The 17,841-nt window shown below is 51.7% G+C and overlaps 1 protein-coding gene and 1 long non-coding RNA gene across 5 annotated transcripts in view; both read right to left on the bottom strand.

Moving 5' to 3' along the window:
• The window catches only part of ITPR3 (inositol 1,4,5-trisphosphate receptor type 3), a 75,761-nt gene extending 66,280 nt beyond the window's left edge, over positions 1-9,481 (bottom strand). For 2 of the 3 annotated variants that reach the window (XM_032253423.1, XM_032253421.1), the window contains exons 1-2: positions 9,366-9,481; positions 8,744-9,089 (exon numbers count right to left, since the gene is read on the bottom strand). In XM_032253423.1, coding sequence (XP_032109314.1) covers positions 8,744-8,832 — 89 coding nt within the window. In that variant the 5' untranslated portion in view covers positions 8,833-9,089; positions 9,366-9,481. Of the gene's footprint in view, positions 1-8,743; positions 9,090-9,365 lie in introns of those variants that run through there. The other variant, XM_032253422.1, reaches the window with a different exon arrangement.
• Positions 9,482-9,588: 107 nt separating this feature from the next.
• On the bottom strand, positions 9,589-11,337 carry LOC116533623. Of its 2 annotated transcripts, none has more exons than XR_004261372.1 (2): positions 9,818-11,337; positions 9,589-9,780 (listed from the first exon to the last, which is right to left on the bottom strand). It is a non-coding gene; the product is annotated as an uncharacterized LOC116533623 (long non-coding RNA). The 2 variants fall into 2 exon arrangements; XR_004261371.1 differs by having other exon boundaries at positions 9,959-11,321.
• Between the last annotated feature and the right edge of the window lie 6,504 nt (positions 11,338-17,841).

Here is a 17,841-nt window from a genome sequence, read left to right as displayed (position 1 = left end):
CCATTGCACTACAGCCTGAGCGACAAGAGGGAAACTCCATCTCAAAAAAAAAAAAGAAAGAAACTGGCCGGGGGCAGTGGCTCATGCCTGTAATCCCAGCACTTTGGGAGGCCGAGGCGGGCGGATCATGAGGTCAGGAGATCGAGACCATCTTGGCTAACACAGTGAAACCCCATCTCTACTAAAAATACAAATAATTAGCCAGGCGTGGTGGTGTGCACCTGTAGTCCCAGCTACTCAGGAGGCTGAGGCAGGAGAATTGCTTGAGCCCAAGAGGCGGAGGTTGTGATGAGCCAAGATCACACCATTGCACTCCAGCCTGGGCAACAAGAGCAAAACTCTGTCTCAAAAAAGAAAAGAAAGAAACCAATCGTCAGTCAAACACAGACTAAGGCCAGGCACAACCCAGCACTTTGAAAGGCCAAGGCAAAATAAATAAATAAATAAATAAATAAATAAAAAAGGCCAAGGCAGGAGGATCACTTGGGTCCAGGAGTTCAAGGTTACAGTGAACTCTGATCATACCACTGAGGACAATGGGCACATCTGACTATGGATTGGGTCCTGAATGCCATTAGAAAACTATTAATTGGTGTGATCACAGCACTGTAGTTACATAGGGATGCATAATAAAATACTTAGAGGTGAAAAAGATGCAATGTATATAATTATTCATAAAATACCTCAGCAAAAAATACACATAGCAAATATGACCACTGTAAACAATTATTAACTCTAGGTGGTAGGCAAATCGGTGTTCTAAAAGGTTCTCTCTACTTTTTCTTAAGTATATTTACGCCTCAGGCTGTGATAGCATTCATAAAGGCCAGAGCCACCCAATGGAAGTGATCTGTAAAGTCTACCCATTGCCATCATCATCACCATCATCATCATCTTTGAGTCACAGACTTAATTCTCCCTCCCATTACCTATATCACCCCCATTATCTATTTCTAGATTTCTACTGGAGAAGAGGGCTGTCCTGCACCGTGCAGGAAGGGGTAATGGCTGGCTGGCTGGCTGAATGATGGGGAGAGTGATTTGCTAACCAAATATGCACAGGTGTCTGCCTCAAGCACCTGCAGCTGCTCCTGGACTGAGATTTGTGTTCACTGCCCCTTCTGGCTCTGTCCACCTGCTGGCCAAAAAAACATACCACTCTGATCATTTTACTCCCTCACTGAAGGCTCTGCAATGAGTCTCTCCTGCCTGTCTCCCCAACTGGAAATCCCTCAGTAATGGGGCTCCACCCAGTTCCATCCCCAGCCCACACCCTGGACTCGCTGTGTTGTGAACGCCCAGCCTCATTTCTGCACCCACACTTCTATCCTGGTCCCTGGTCTGAAAGGCCCTGCAACCTCCTCTCCTCAGGCTCCTGCTTCTCGGCCCCAAGCTCTCTGAGCCAGGGTCCTGACTGCAGGGAATTGTGACTGCAGGTACGAATGCTGGGTGCCACTGGCACCTTTCGTGTGACCAGCCTGACGTACCCAGGGGTTCAGAGCTGACATTCGGAGGCCTGTGATGAACTTAGTGGAGATCTGGATTCTGCTTTCCTCCTTCCCCCACCCCAGATTTCCTCCCCTCCCCTCACACAGCCCCCACTCCCAGAGAGGGGTGTCCCAGCTGCACACGGGGTGAAGTTTAGAGAGCAGGACTGGAGGTGGACATGCAGGGACTCCAGGCATGTGTGCAGAGGTCATCGAAACCCAGAAACCTCCCCGAAAGCAGAAAGCTGGTGTGGCCCCACCCTAAAACTCAGCATGTGTCCCCACCCCCAACCCAAGCCACCGCCCCAATGGACCAAGCCAGGGAGAGGATGTGGGGTCAGGAATGTAGGGCAGGACAGAGTATGAGCAAGTGGCTCCAGCAGGATTCTTTCAGGCCAGCAGGATTCAGGCAGAGGAGCTGGATGCAGCCGGAGACCCTGGAGTCCCAAGGTGAACGTGTGGCCCTGATTCTAGGCTGAGCCAACCCCCACACCACCCTCTCTCCACTTCATCCCTTCTCCAGCACATCCTTGCACTGCCAGGGAAGTGCCTGGTACCTCCACAACCTAACCTCAAGGGCAGAGGCTAGTCTTACTCCTCACCTGCTAGTGCAGCATTTACACATGACATGAATCAGGTTTGACCCTCTGTGGCACAAGTTCTGTTCCTACACCCCTCCACCACCACAGAAACACAAAACATTAGAAAGCCTAAGAGGTAAAGGTGTACCTTGTCTTTGGTCTCCATTTCTGGAAACTTATTACCTGAGAGGATACCTGTAACTAGACAAGTGTTCAGGCATGTATGGACTAGGATGTTCAGGGCAAATGGTTCATAAAAGCAAAAATTTACAAACAGCCTGAATGCTGAATACTAGAGTTGCTTAAATAAATTAAGGTGGCCAGGCACAGTGGCTCACTCCTGTAATCCCAGCACTTTGGGAGGCCGAGGTGGGCGGATAACAAGGTCAGGAGATCGAGACCATCCTGGTTAACACAGTGAAACCCCGTCTCACCCAGAAAAAAATCAGCCGGGCTTGGTGTCACGAGCCTGTAGTCCCAGCTATTCAGGAGGCTGAGGCAGGAGAATTGCTTGAGCCCTGGAGGTGGAGGTTGCAGTGAGCTGAGATTGTGCCACTGCACTCCAGCCTGGGCAACAGAGCAAGATTCTGTCTCAAAAAAAAAAAGTTGTTTAGGGCTGTAATCCCAGCACTTTGGGAGGCCGAGGCGGGTGGATCACAAGGTCAGGAGTTCAAGACCAGCCAGGCCAACATGGTAAAACCCCATCTCTACTAAAAATACAAAAATTAGCTAGGCATGGTGATGGGCACCTGAAGTCCCACCTACTCGGGAGGCTGAGGAAGAAAAATCACTTGAACCTGAGAGGCGGAGGTTGCAGTGAGCTGAGATAGCTCCACTGCACTCGAGCCTGGGTGACAGAGCGAGACTCCATCTCAAAAAAAAAAAAAAAAAAGGCTAGAAGGTCATAGAGAATGTTAATGTAAGTCACAGTTAATGTAAGTCACTTAGAGAATGTTAATGTAAGTTACAGTTGTTGTGTTTTTTTTTCAGTTTTTCACATTTTCTCCATGGAATGTATATATTTTTTAATCTGAAAATATATATTTTTTTTTCAAAACATGAGTTGCATGGATTAGGCTGAGACCAAGACTCTGCCTTGGGGTACAGAAGTCTAACATCTCCTTCCAGTAAAATCATAGCTAAATGAAAGCCAAGGCAGGTCTGAAATCCACCCAGGGAATGCGGTCCGCATAGGAGGGGCAGTCTCACATTCCTGGAATTACATGTGTCTCAGAGACTTTCGGCTCAAAGGGCCCCACTGCACAGAATGGAACAAGCTGGACCTGTGCCTTGATTACCACTGATTCCCCAGTGCCTAAAACAGTGCCTTGCCTAGCACATGGTAGATGCTTAATAAATGTTTGTTGAATGACATTATAAAGTCTGATGAGGACAAAGAGATGGGCCTTCTGGGCTGAGGGGCAGGTAGACCCAGCAGGCAGGCATTCCTCACAGACTGTCAGCCTGGGAGGGCCCCCAGATAGGGATCCAGGCCCCAGGTACTCATTAAAATCACCTGGAGAGCTTTTTAAAAATCCAACACCCAGGCCTGGCAGGGTGCCTCAGTCTGTAATCCAACACTTTGGGAGGCTGAGGTGGGCAGATCACTAGGTCAGTAGATCAAGACCAGCCTGACCAACATGGTGAAAACCTGTCTCTACTAAAAATACAAAAAAATTAGCCCTACATGGTGGCACCCATGGGTAATCCCAGCTACTTGGAAGGCTGAGGCAGGAGGATCGCTTGAACCTGGGAGGCAGAGGTTGCAGTGAGCTAAGATCACACCACTGCATTCCAGCCTGGGTGACAGAGACTCCATCTCAAACAAAAAAAGAAAAAAAAAAATCCAACAACCAGACCCCAGCCTTAAAGATGGTGATTCAATTGGTCTGGCATGAGACTTGGGAGGTGGATTTTTTTTTTTTAATCCCTGGGAGATTCTCAGGTACAGCCAGAGCACAGACACCCAGCAACACCCAGTAACAACAGCCAGACACAGTGACTCATGCCTGTAATCCCAGCACTTCGGGAGGCCAAGGAGGGAGGATCACTTGAGCCCAAGAGTCTGACATTAGCTTGGGCAGCAAGGGGAGACCCTGTCTCTAGAAAAAATACAAAAACTAGCCAGGCGTGGTAATACATGCCCGTAGTCCCAGCTACTGAGGGGAACTGAGGTGGAAGGATTGCTTGAGCCCGAGAGGTGAAGGCTGCAGTGAGCCTAGACCGCACTACTGCATTCCAGCCCGAGGGGACAAAGGCTCTATCTCAAACAAAACAAAGCGAAAACCACCCAGCAAGTTGTTGATGGAACACAAGACTGACACTGTTCCTGAGAGCCATGCCCCTGAGGTTTCCGACGCAGGGATCGTGAACCTGGAAACCTGGGCTTTCTCTATATTCACCCGCATACTTCTTGGGTCCTGACCTCCAGGGAAGCGGGTCAGGCTGGCAGGTGGGCAGGGAACCCCGTGGGTAAGAGGCAGGGTCCCTTCTGATCCTACCCACTATGATCACCCAGCCCCAGGTGATCCAGGTCCACAGGCCCTGGAGCTCCAAATGGGGCACCAAAGCCCAGCCGTGGGTGGGAAGAGGCACTTTGACAAATGTTGAAAGCTCAGCTCCAAGACCCAGTTCACCTGCACTCCCCCAGTCTACTCTCTGTGGGTCTGGGGCCACCCCTCTGGGTACTCAAAAGAGATCTTCAACAGGTGCAGTGACTCACACCTGTAATCCTAGCACTTTGGGAGGCCGAGGTGGGCAGATCACCTGAGGTAAGGAGTTCGAGACCAGCCTGACTGACATGGAGAAGCCCCATCTCTACTAAAAATACAAAATCAGCCAAGCGTGGTGGCACATGCCTGTAATCTCAGCTACACAGGAGGCTGAGGCAGGAGACTCACTTGAACCTGAGAGGCAGAGGTTGTGGTGAGCTGAGATCATGCCATTGCACTCCAGCCTGGGTAACAAGAGTGAAACTTCGTCTCAAAAAAAAAAAAAAAAAGATTTTTAAGAGATGACATGAGATCCTGACGGGTCCATCCTGTGTACCCAAGGCCAGTTCTTCCTAGCCACTGGCCTGAAGCCACATTAAATCCTCCACTTTTTGTTGGCCCTAATCAGCTACTCCAGCCCTGGCCTCTGCTGCTCCCCCTGGGGTGAGGGATAAGGCAGTGGCATTGGCCTGCTTTCCCTTGCTGGCAGGCAGTCTACTCCCTGAACCCCTGAGTCTACTCCCTGAACCCCTCCGGTCCTTCCGACCCATAGTTAATGTACAATCTTCACCAGGACCTCTAATTCTCCAGGAGGCTGTAATTGGCCTCCTCCACTTTGCACTGAAGAGCTCTGGCTCTGAAGGCTGCCCTGTCCTCCTCCCCAACCAATGCCCCCTTCCCATCTCCCAGGTGACCTGGCCCATCTGCCCACCAAGGCCACCCCTGCCTTCAACAAATGCATTTTATCCAGCCCTTACTGGGTACCTCCTGGGACCCACACACTGGGCACTGGGTTAGCCCAGGAATTCAGTCAAATCAGCCTCCGGGTTCACAGACATGGGCACCAACATCCTTGGGAAAGGCAGAGGGGACCAGAGTTGAGAAAGGAGGCACCAGTCCCCTGGGATCTTAATAAAATGCAGATTTTCATTCAGTAGGACTGGGCACCGGGGTCTGATATTCTGCATTTCTGACAAGTTTCCTGGTGACCCTGAAGTTGCTGGACTAATTATTTACAGCACTTACAAATCATTCCTTCTTTGACTCTTAAGTTCCAAGGAAGCAGGAAGCACAGCTCCTTTAATCACCACCAAGTCCCCAGCACCCAGTACAGTGCCTGTGGACCTGCTAAATGTATGAATGGTGTTAATCCTGGCAAGGTGCCCAGCATTAGATGGGCCTACAGGGAAGCCTCCAATGTGAGGGACACCAGAGAGTGGTTTGTCCAAAGCAGTTCAAAAGCACAGAGGACAAAGGGTTAATTCTGCCCTGCAGGTAGGGGAAGCTGGATCTCTCAAAAGAGGCCACTCTGCACTAGGCCTTAGAGGGTGGGACAGATTTACCCAGGTGGAGACTGGCTAAAGGGCAGGAACGACACAAGAGCAAAGGTAAAGAGACTGAGAACACGGGACAGGCTGCAGTCATGCGGTGCACCCGGAGCTCCAGGTGTGTGGGGAAAAAGCCCCAGAAAATTATGAAGCAGTGGGCCGGGCGCGGTGGCTCATGCCCGTAATCCCAGTACTTTGGGAGGCTGAGGCAGGCAGATCACAAGATCAAGAGATCTAGGCCATCCTGGCCAACATCGTGAAACCCTGTCTCTACTAAAAATACAAAAGTTACCTGGGCCTGGTGGTGCATGCCTGTAGTCCCAGCTACTCGGGAGGATGAAGCAGGAGAATCGCTTGAACCCAGGAGGCGGAGGTTACAGTGAGCTGAGATCATGCCACTTCACTCCAACCTGGTGATAGAGCGAGACTCCAACTCAAAAAAAAAAAAAAGAAAATTATGATGCAGACCTGCGCAGGCCGGTGCTAGAAAGCCATGCTAGGAGGATGGATGCCTGCTGGTGGAAAATCAGGAGATGTTGGCGGTGTTTGCAGAGGGAGGGAGCACCCTGTCATAGAAGAGCACTCTAGAGGTCGCCAGGACCTGCCCCAAGATCAAGGTGGGTGGAGGAAGCAGTTCCTGGGGCGGGAAGGGCCGAGGTGGAAGGAAGTTACAGAGGCAACAGAGGGAATCCTTGGGAGAGAGTGAGGCCTGCACGAGAGCAGGGGAAGCAGCAGTAAGATGTTTTTCCTGATGTTGTTAAATCTCACAGGTGCTAGGCAGGGCGCGGTGTTTCACGCCTGTAATCCCAGCACTTTGGAAAGCTGAGGCAGGCGGATTGCTTGAGCTCAGGAGCTGGAAACCAGCCTGGGCAACATGGTGAAACCCTATCTCTACAAAACAATACAAAAATTAGCCAGGTGTGCCTGTAGTCCCAGCTAGTTCTGGGAGCGCTTAGGCAGGATTGCTTGAACCCTGGAGGTCAAGACTGCAGTAAGCCGAGATCGCATCGCTGCACTCTAGCCTGGAAGACAAAGTGAGACCCTGTCTAAAAAAAAAACCTTACAGGTGCTTAAAAACCACAGTGTGTTCAGCCCCGGGCCAGGCACTAAGCAACAGAGGTGGTCATTTCCCAAAAGTCCTTGGTGCTCTTCACTAGGAGGGGACTTCCCCAATAGTTCCCTACATCCCTCCCAACCCCCACACGCTCTGCTCCTTCCCTCAGCTTTATCAGAAGTGTTTACTCAGTACCTACTATGTGCAGGCCCTGGCCTCAGGGCAGCCAGAGACTAGTCACTGCTCTCTGGAGAAGGCCTGCACAGATGCTATCCCAGATGTTGCTCCACCCCCATCCTTTAGGGAGCTGGGAACAAGTCAGATCTAGTGGAAGTGGGGACAAGTAGCCAGGGAATCCACGTGTGAAAGAGAGGTCACCAGGAGGGACGTGGATGGTTCTGCGAGAAGGGGACCAGGGCATGCTGGAATGCTGGGTGAGAACTCCCTGCTGACAGAGTCAGCCCTCCAATCCCATGATCCATTCCCTTTCCAGCAAGACCAAAGCTAAACTCCCAGAAATGCTGGGGAAGACCGGTGACCCCCACCTCCTAGGCTTGGGGTGAGTTGGGACCTGTCCTGAGCTGAGGGTGCCAGGTTGTCCTCCAAGTCCCCTGGAGGCACCACCAGGCTGGCTGGTCCCACTGAGTGGGTCAGCAGAGGAAGGAGGTGTCCCCTAGAGGGAAGCTATATGTGGTTGGGAGGATGAGACAATTTAACCTAGGCTCCCAGACTGAAAACAGGACAAAGGCAGCAGGCCCTGCTCTGGGCCTTGGCTGGAGAAACCACACCACACTCCCAATCACCCAGCTGCTCCTCTGAAGACAAACCCATCCTTTCTGCCTAATTTCTCTCCTGCCCCATCCCTGCTACAGGCCTGGCCCTCTCCAGGGACATGAATTGATTCCCTGTTTATCCAGCCCAGACCCTGGGAGGTGGTGGCCAGAATTAATTAATGTTTGTGAAGTGCTGGAGAGAAGCTAGAACCAGGGACCCAAGGGCGCCAGATGACCGGCGCAGGAAATTGAACGGGGGAGGCGGGGAGAAGGGGCAGCTGGCCAGGACCTGGAAGCCTGGAAGGAGAGGGCTAAGACACTCCTGCGAAGCTGGGAAGAACAGGGAGAGAGCTGTGAGGAGAAGGTGTGACCCCTCAAAGGCACCAAGGAGGATTTCGGGCTCCAAGCAGAGCCTGCCTACCTCCCACAGCTCCGCCCTGGCCTCAGAGCTGGCACGTCCAGGCCCGGCTGCCCTTCTCCACCTCAGTCTCCAGCCACCCACCTGCCCCGTGGACCACCTGCAAAGGAAGTCTTGGCCCCTCTGCCCCCTCAAAAGGCTTGCGCAGGAGGGTAGAGGCTGCGCCGACGGGGGCGCCTCCTGCCAACTCCAGTAGGGCACCCGAGTCCTACCTGAGCAAACACTTCACTTCCTTTCTCTAAAAGAAGGAGGCGAGGCGTTCCCCGCTCCTTGAGGCTGGGGGGACTTCCAGGCCCTCTTTCGGAGGGCGGCGGCAGGACGCACGCAGCTGGCACCAAGGCCCACGGCGCCCCCTCTTTGCCCGCGCCCCCCTCGAGCTAGGCTTACTCACCCCAAAGTGCTGATGAAGCCATTGACGGAGCCCTCGGCGTACAGGGAGACGATGTCCCCGATGTGGAGAAAGCTGGACATTTCACTCATGGCTGCGGCCCTCGGGAGCCCGGGACGTGGGGGGCGCCCAGGGGCGCGTGGCCAAGCTTAGTGTGGAGGACTGAGGCGTCCGGGGGGCGGGGAGGGGCGCGTCCCACCTCGGAGCCCGACGCTTGGGGCGGCCGGGGCAGGCTGGTGGCCACGGGAGTCAGGAGGCGGCGCGGCGCGGCCCGGGGTCCGGGTGAGGAGGTGCCCAAGTCTGGGCGCGTCCGCCGCCCTCCTGCCCGCCCGGCCCGGCCCGCGCGTACCTGCAGCGTAGAAGGAGCAGGAAGTCTGGGGCCGCCAGATACATGCAAATCCCGCCTGGGAGGCGGGGAGGCCACACCCCGCCCCCCCTTCCCCGCCAACCGCCCGCCTGCCGGCACCCATGTGCACCGGCCCGCCTCCCGGCGCCCCGCGCTCCTCGCTGGTCCGGGTCCCGGCCTCCCGGACGCCAAATGCGCCGCCAGCCCTCCTGGTGCCCAAAGGCGTCCTGCACCGCACTGGGGAGTCCTGGGTCCAGAGGGCTCGCGGAACTGCCATACCTGGGAGGCCCAGGCGTAGTGGGGAGCTCTCTGCCCTTGGGGTTCCCGGAGTCCAACGCTCCAGCGGGCGCTACCCCGGAGCCGCGCGCGGAGGACGCGCCCTGGAGCGCCCTGGCGGCGGCCACCCTGCGGCCACCGCGCGGTCCCCGCGCCCAGCTGAGAGCAGGGTAGCGCCCAGAAGCGCGCTCATCCCTTTGCAGCGCCAAATCGGGATTCATTTTTCTCAACGTGAAAAAAGCCTTTTCATTGCACAATAGAAAGTGCTCGGACTTGGAGGGGAAATGAAGCAATGGGGTGGGTTTTGTTTTTTTTTTTCCTCCGCATTCCTGTGTACAAAGAGATCCAACTTCCGAATCAGTTCAGCCGCTCCCTCTCCAGGAGTTGGCTCCAAAACTCTTGGCTCCTTCTGTCTTTCCTTTCAAAAAAAAAAAAAAAAAAATACAGAAAGTTACCTTCGCTAGTTGATAGCGCACCCAAGCGCTAAGGATGCCAAGTCTGGGTGCCGGCCCTCTGGGAGTGACCCGCTGCGGCGGCGCCGCCAGGCTCTGGCTCCCAAAGTCCTGCCCTCAAATCCGCGTCCACAGCTCGCTTACTTTCTGTTCTGTTTCCCGGTGCTTGGGTGTTTGCTTTCTAGTCCTTTATTTGAACTTCTAGGATAGGGTGCCCATTGCCACCTCCATCCGATCACATTCGCTCCCTTCAAATCCCCCCACCCCCACTTCCTGAGTTGCGGGGGGGCGTTTGTCCCTGGAAGAAAGGGAGGAGGGGACTCAGTGACTGAAGCAGGAAGAAGAGAGGCTAGGGGAGGGGTGGAGACAGCTAAGAGCAAAGAGACAGCTGCTGACCCTGGGAGGAGAAGAGCCCCAGGCAGTGGCGGGGTGGGGGTGGTTCTCTTTTTTATTTTTCTTTCGAAGACCCCCAGGAACCTGGGAGGGAAGGACACTTCCAGGATCGCCAAGTCCCGTGTTTTACAGTTTTGTTTTGTTTTTCACCAGGGCAAACAGTAACAAGTTTCACAGCAGACCAGCCCACACCTTCATCTATATATAAGCAAAATAATAGTTTCGCCAAACAATACTTATTCTTATGACCTTTGATGCCCGCTGATATTTTCTATTCTATTTGAGTTGTGTTGGTGTTGTTGCTTTAATGCTGATTGTAACCCACTGAATTGCTTTTTTTAAATGTTCCAAATGGGTTGCAAACTGCAGTTTGAGAAACTTCATCCAGTCCATTGTGCCAAAAAGAGATGACCAAAGCCCAGAGAAGGAGCACCACCCATCAAGAGCACACAGCAGGCTCCTGGCAACTGGAGGCAGAAGCTAACCAAGCCTCTGATTTTCAGCCTGGTGTTCTCCTACCACCCCACACCAACTGAGCCACAGCATGGATCACTGGAACCTCACTGAGAAGGGCCAGCCCCCAGGACAGTTTCACTTGCTCCCAGAAGTCATGCCACCTGTATCTTCCCCAAAACTTAGAAGGAAAAAATATGCATTCGTTCTGTAAGCATTTATCGAAGGCCTGTTATGTCAGGCCTCTGCTGGGCATCAGGCTTTGATCAAGCTGACAGCCTGGGCCCAGTTACCTTTTCCCCTCTCCAGACCGTGAGGAGGAAGAGGGACAAGTTGAAAACTTATCTCCTCCCCTGACATCCATATAGATGGTTCCATAACTCAGATGAGGTGTGGTAGCCAGGAATGGAGGTCACTCCACTTCAGGCCTCTCTGGACTAAAGGACATGGCCTTGGTTCTCCCCACCCCTCCCCAGCCTAGGAGTACTTGGAACCTCTGTCTCTCCACCAACCAGGAGGTCTCAGAGGTGAGGGCTCTGGGCCCCCGTCACCTGCTTCTGCCAAATCAGCTCCACTGTAAGCTCTTTTATATGCTTGGTTCTGAGTTAGAATTTGCTTCAAGAAAAGTTCAGTCGGTTAAAAAACAACAACAAAAACCAGAGTTTAAGAAACAGATGGTAGCCGAGCGTGGTGGCTTTCCAGCTGGCCAACAGAGCAAGACTTCGTCGCAAAAAAAAAAAAAAAAAAAGAAACATGGTGCAGGGCATGGTGTCTCATGCCTGTAACCCCAGCACTTTGTGAGGCTGAGGTGGGCAGCTCACCTGAGGTCAGGAGTTTGAGACCAGCCTGACCAACATGGAGAAACCCGTCTCTACTAAAAATACAATTGCCAGGCGTGGTAGTGCATGCCTATAATCCCAGTTACTCGGGAGGTTGAGGCAGGAGAATCGCTTGAACCTGGGAGGTGGACGTTCCAGTGAGCTGAGATCTTACCCTTGCACTCCAGCCTAGGCGACAGAGTGAGACTTCATCTCAAAAAAAAAAAAGAAAAGGAAAAAAAAAGAAACAGATGGTACAGCTACAGTGAGTTCACTCCCCTGCTCCCTACTTGAAGCCTTCCTATGCCTCCTCACTGCCCACAGAACAGCCTACGACCCGAGCCCAGTACACCAGACCCTCAGGACTTGCTGTCCTCCCACTCTTGTAGACACCACCGTTGCTCCTCAAGGAGGATCCATGCTATGGACTGACCAAGAAAGAACGCAGGCTCTGACTCTTACAGCCTGGTTAGACCTCCCCACCCTGCCACTTTCTAGAAGACATTCTCTCAGCCTGTGTCCTCATCTGTTAAATGGGTAAAGTACCATACCAACATCTGAGAGAAGCGTGAGCCGTCAGCACAGCATCCCAGGCAGGAGTGAGACTATGTCCCTTCTCATTTCCCCAGGACCTCATCCACTCATACGCCCGTGCCTGGGCTCCTGTGGCTCCCTCTAGCACTTCCCCTTTTCAGTTTCCCAAGATCTGAATAAAGTCCTCTTCCCTAAGTTACTGGAGCACCAATCTTTTAAGTATTATTATGAAACATTTTAAAAAGTAATAGATAAAAACACAGTGAGTGCGCTGTACCTTTCCTCCAACTTTGCCAAATCTTAGTATTTTGCCAAATTTGGTTTCTTTTTTTTTTTTTTTTTTGAAACAGAGTTTCACTCTTGTTACCCAGGCTGGAGTGCAATGGCGCGATCTCGGCTCACCACAACCCCCGCCTCCTAGGTTCAGGCAATTCTCCTGCCTCAACCTCCTGAGTAGCTGGGATTATAGGCACGCGCCACCATGCCCAGCTAATGTTTTGTATTTTTAGTAGAGATGGGGTTTCACCATGTTGACCAGGATGGTCTCGATCTCTTGACCTCGTGATCCACCCGCCTCAGCCTCCCAAAGTGCTGGGATTACAGGGTTCAGCCACCGCGCCCGGCTTGGTTTCATTTTTTTAATTAAGAATTAAAATTTAGGCCGGGCGCGGTGGCTCACGCCTGTAATCCCAGCACTTTGGGAGGCCGAGGCGGGTGGATCACGAGGTCAAGAGATCGAGACCATCCTGGTCAACATGGTGAAACCCCGTCTCTACTAAAAATACAAAAAATTAGCTGGGCATGGTGGCACGTGCCTGTAATCCCAGCTACTCAGGAGGCTGAGGCAGGAGAATTGTCTGAACCCAGGAGGCGGAGGTTGCGGTGAGCCGAGATCGCGCCATTGCACTCCAGCCTGGGTAACATGAGTGAAACTCTGTCTCAAAAAAAAAAAAAAGAATTAAAATTTAGCCTTCCAAGAGTTAGAGGTAAAGAAAAAAAAAAGAATTAAAATTTAGGTGGGGCACGATGGCTCATGCCTGTAATCCCAGCACTTTGGGAAGCCAAGGGAGGCAGATCACCTGAGGTCAGGAGTTCAAGGCCAGCCTAGCCAACATAGTGAAACCCCATCTCTACCAAAAATACAAAAATTAGCCAGGCAGGCTGGGTGTGATGGCTCATGACTGTAATCCCAGCACTTTGGGAGGCCGAGGCGAACAGATCATGAGGTCAGGAGTTCGAGACCAGCCTAACTAACATGGTGAAACCCAATCTGTAATAAACACACAAAAATTAGCCGGGCATGGTGGCACGTGCCTGTAATCCAAGCTACTCAGGAGGCTGAGAGGCAGGAGAGTTCCTTGAACCTGGGAGGCAGAGGTTGCAGTGAGCCGAGATTGTGCCACTGCATTCCAGCCTGGGCGACAGAGCAAGAGTCAGTGAGACTAAAAAAAAAAATTAGCCGGGCGTGGTGGCGTGTGCCTGTAGTCCCAGCTACTAGAGAGCCTGAGGCAAAAAAATCACTTGAACCCAGGAAGTGGAGGTTGCGGTGAGCCAAGATCGCACCACTGCACTCCGCCCTGGGCAACAGAGTGAGACTCCATGTCAAAAATAAAAATAAAATAAGGGTGGGGGGGCAGTGACTCACGCCTGTAATCCCAGCACTTTGGGAGGCTAAAGTGGGCAGATTACCTAAATTGGGAGTTTGAGACCAGCCTGAACAACATGGAGAAATACTGTTTCTACTAAAAATACAAAATTAGCTGGGTATAGTGGCACATGCCTGTAATCCCAGCTACCCGAGAGGCTGAGGCAAGGAATGGCTTGAACCGGGGAGACAGAGGTTGCAGTGAGCTGAGATGGCGCTATTGCACTCCAGCCTGGGCAACAAGAGCAAGATTCCGTCTCAAAATTAATTAATTAATTAAAACTTAAAATTTCAGTTGTGGCCAGGCAAGGTGGCTCACATCTATAATCCCAGCACTTTGGGTGGCCGAGTCCGGAGGATCACTTTTGCCCAGGAGTTCAAGACCAGCTTGGGCAATGTGGCAAAAACCTTGTCTCAAAAAAAAAAAAAAAATGCACACCTGTGGTCCCAGCTACTTGGGAGACTGAAGTGGGAGAATCACCTGAGCCCAAGGAGGTTAAGGCTGCAATGAGCTGTGATTATGCTACCGCACTCTACTCTGGGTAACAGAGTGAGATCCTGTCTTAAAAAAAAAACAAACAAAAAATTCAGTTGAAGCTCCTCACGCCTCATGCACTCTTCAACTACGTTCTTTCCCTCCAGAGACAGCCACTATCCTGATTTGGGTGGGTTTCATTTCAGGTAGGTTTTTATGTTTGTATGGCATTTCAATGTATCCATAAACAATGCATGATATCACTTTGCAGGATCTTATTCTTGTATAAATGTTATCACCCTCCGTGCATCCTTTGATACATAGCTATGTGTGATAGTCTACTTCTTGACCACAACACAATTACTTAATTACTTTATCCATTTTGTTGGTGACAGGTCTTAGATAAATACTTATCTAAGTTTTGCTATTGCAACAATGTTGCAGTAAGCATTCTTGTCTCCTTGTGCACATGCATGTGTGTCTCTGGGGCAGTGTCCTTCAAACTGTGGATTGAGGCCCATTAATGCAATAGGAAATCAACTTAGTCCTTGAAGATCAGCATTTTTAAAACTCAAAATTGACTAGAAAGTATCAATGTTTGCAATACATCATCAGGGTAACTAGTAGGGTGAAAGTCATCTGTTGTGTGGTATGTGTGTTATGGGTCACAATATATTTATTATTGAGGATACCTGTCAAAAAGCTTGAAAAGCCCTGCTCTAGAGTAAAAACTTAGAAAGCCATTGCTGGATTACTTCCTAGGAGTTGCCAAATTATTCTCCAATTTGGATTGTTTTCTTTTTCTGAGACGCAGTCTCACTCTGTAGCTCAGGCTGGAGTGCAGTGGTGCAATCTCGGCTCACTACAACCCTCACCTCCCAGGTTCAAGCCATTCTCCTACCTCAGCCTCCCAAGTAGCTGGGACTACAGGTGCTTGCCACCATGCCCAGCTAATTTTTTTTTTTTTTTTTTTTTTAGTAGAGACAGCGTTAGCCAAGATGGTCTCCATCTCCTGAGCTCATGATCCACCTTCCTCAGCCTCCTAAAGTGCTGGAATTACAGGCGTGAGCCACCAAGCCCAGCCTTTGATATTCTAATTTACTCTCTTGCCAGCTACATAGGAATGTGCCCACTGAACCATATCCTAAACCAACACAGATTTTTTTAACATGAGATTTCCTTACAGGCCGGGCGCTGTGGCTCACGCCTGTAATCCCAGCACTTTGGGAGGCCGAGGCGGGTGGATCACGAGGTCAAGAGATCGAGATCATCCTGGCCAACATGGTGAAACCCTGTGTCTACTAAAAATACAAAAAAATTAGCTGGATGTGGTGGCGCGCGCCTGTAGTCCCAGCTACTCCAGAGGCTGAGCAGGAGAATTGCTTGAACCCTGGAGGCGGAGGTTGCAGTGAGCCCAGGTCACGCCACTGCACTCCAGTATGGCGCTTGGTGACGAAGTGAGGCTCTGTCTCAAAAACAAAAAACAACAACAAAAAAAGAGATTTCCTTATTCCCCCACTATCAGAGAACGTATCATGGGCCATCTTGGATTGAAATACCCCGTCTTTTCTGAGTTGGCTTCCCTGAGCCAACTGTGAGCTGGATGAAGGAAGCTGTGTCCTTCACTTTGTGTCTCCAGGTCAAGTTAGGAAAATAGTAAGTGCTTGGCAGGGCGAGGTGGGTCACCCCCTACAATCCCGGCACTTTGGGAGGCCGAGGCAGGTGGATCGCTTGAGGTCAGGAGTTTGAGACCAGCCTGGCCAACATGGTGAAACCCCAACTCTACTAAAAATACAAAAAATTAGCTGGGCGTGGTGCCATGCACCAGTAATCCAGCTACTCAGGAGGCTGAGGCAGGAGAATCGCTTGAACCCAGGAGGCAGAAGTTGCAATGAGCCGAGATCATGCCATTGCACTGCAGCCTGGTGACAAGAGGGAAACTCTGTCTCAAAAAAAATAAAAGAAAAAGAAAACAGCAAGTGCCTAATAAATCTGTGTGGAATTGAATTGTCAAGGAGAAAGAGGTGGGCAAAGTATATAAACTACATCAGGAGATACATACACAAGGAGACCATGGGAGCCCCAGCTTGGAGTGTCAGGTGCCTGGGTCCCTGGGTAGGGAGCACAGAGCTCCCAGAGACGCTCTAAGGAACTGGGAAGAACTGATGGACTACACCTCTTCTGAGTGGCTTGAGTGGAACGCTGTTAAGCTGGGGCCAAGTTCAGGCCCAGCAAGGAGTCACCATCATCCCCCTCATGACCAATCTGCCTGGCCCAGGCCCCAACCTCAATGGCTGGGTATCTCCCAGCACCCACCAGCTCCACCTCCCAAGACTCCTCTCCCAGAGAGAATAAGAAGCTGTGATCATGATTCCCAGGAAGCCAGTGATTTTAGGGGCCTCTGGGTGGGAGGTCTGGGGGCCAGGGACTGGTAAAAGAATCACTTTTGGCTGGGCACGGTGGCTCAAGCCTGTAATCCCAGCACTTTGGGAGGCTGAGGCAGGCGGATCATGAGGTCAAGAGATCGAGACCATCCTGGCCAACATGGTGAAACCCCATCTCTACTAAAAATACAAAAATTAGCTGGGCATGGTGGCGGGCGCCTGTAGTCCCAGCTACTTGGGAGGCTGAGGCAGGAGAATCGCTTGAACCCCGGAGGCAGAGGTTGCAGTGAGCTTAGATTGTGCCACTGCACTCCAACCTGGAACCTGGCGACAGAGTGAGACTCTGTCTCAAAAATAAATAAATAAATAATCACTTTTTACCCTCTCTCTTTTTAAAACCTTTGTTGTTGTTGTCACCCAGGCTGGAGTGCAATGGCACGATCTCAGATCACCACAACCTCCGCCTCCTGAGTTCAGGCAATTCTCCTGCCTCAGCATCCGGAGTAGCTGGGATTATAGGCACGCACCACCACGCCCAGCTAATTTTTTGTATTTTTAGTAGAGACGGGGTTTCACCATGTTGGCCAGGATGATCTCGATCTCTTGATCTCGTGATCCACCCGCCTCGGCCTCCCAAAGTGCTGGGATTACAGGCGTGAGCCACCGCGCCCGGCCTGTAAGGAAATCTTATGTTAAAAATTCTGTGTTGGTTTAGGATATGGTTCAGTGGGCACATTCCTATGTAGCTGGCAAGAAAGTAAATTAGAATATCAAAGGCTGGGCTTGGTGGCTCACGCCTGTAATTCCAGCACTTTAGGAGGGCTGAGGAAGGTGGATCATGAGCTCAGGAGATGGAGACCATCTTGGCTAACATGGTGAAACCCTGTTTCCATGTTGGCAAGGCTGGTCTCAAACTCCTGACCTCAGGTGATCCACCTGCCTCAGCCTCCCAAAGTGCTGGGATTGCAGGCATGAGCCACCATGCCCCAGCTTTAAAACTTTTACCTTTCAGACTATGTGGCTGTATAACCTATAAACAAAAATAGATACAAGTAAAAGATGTTCAAACATCACCCCCAAGCTCCAAGTGCCAGCAGGAGGTCCCCAGGAAACCCTCCTCCTACACTCTGTATCCAGCCTGGGCCTGAGGAGGCAAGGAAAGCAAAGCATCAGTGCCCAGACCTTCTCCCTGACTCAGAAGGGGACACTGGGGCTGGGGAAGGGGACTGGGATCTGGGGAGGGGCAAGCTGCTCCAAACCTCTGCATCTTCCAACAGTGTCTTTCTTTCCCCTCCACCTTCTGGAGACTTGCTCTCAGCTCTGCT

The sequence above is a fragment of the Sapajus apella genome, unplaced genomic scaffold, assembly GCF_009761245.1.
Source record: "Sapajus apella isolate SASKATOON/1434 unplaced genomic scaffold, GSC_monkey_1.0 scaffold83, whole genome shotgun sequence".
Taxonomy (NCBI): Eukaryota; Metazoa; Chordata; class Mammalia; order Primates; family Cebidae; genus Sapajus; species Sapajus apella.
This window is presented reverse-complemented; position numbering and strand designations above follow the sequence as displayed.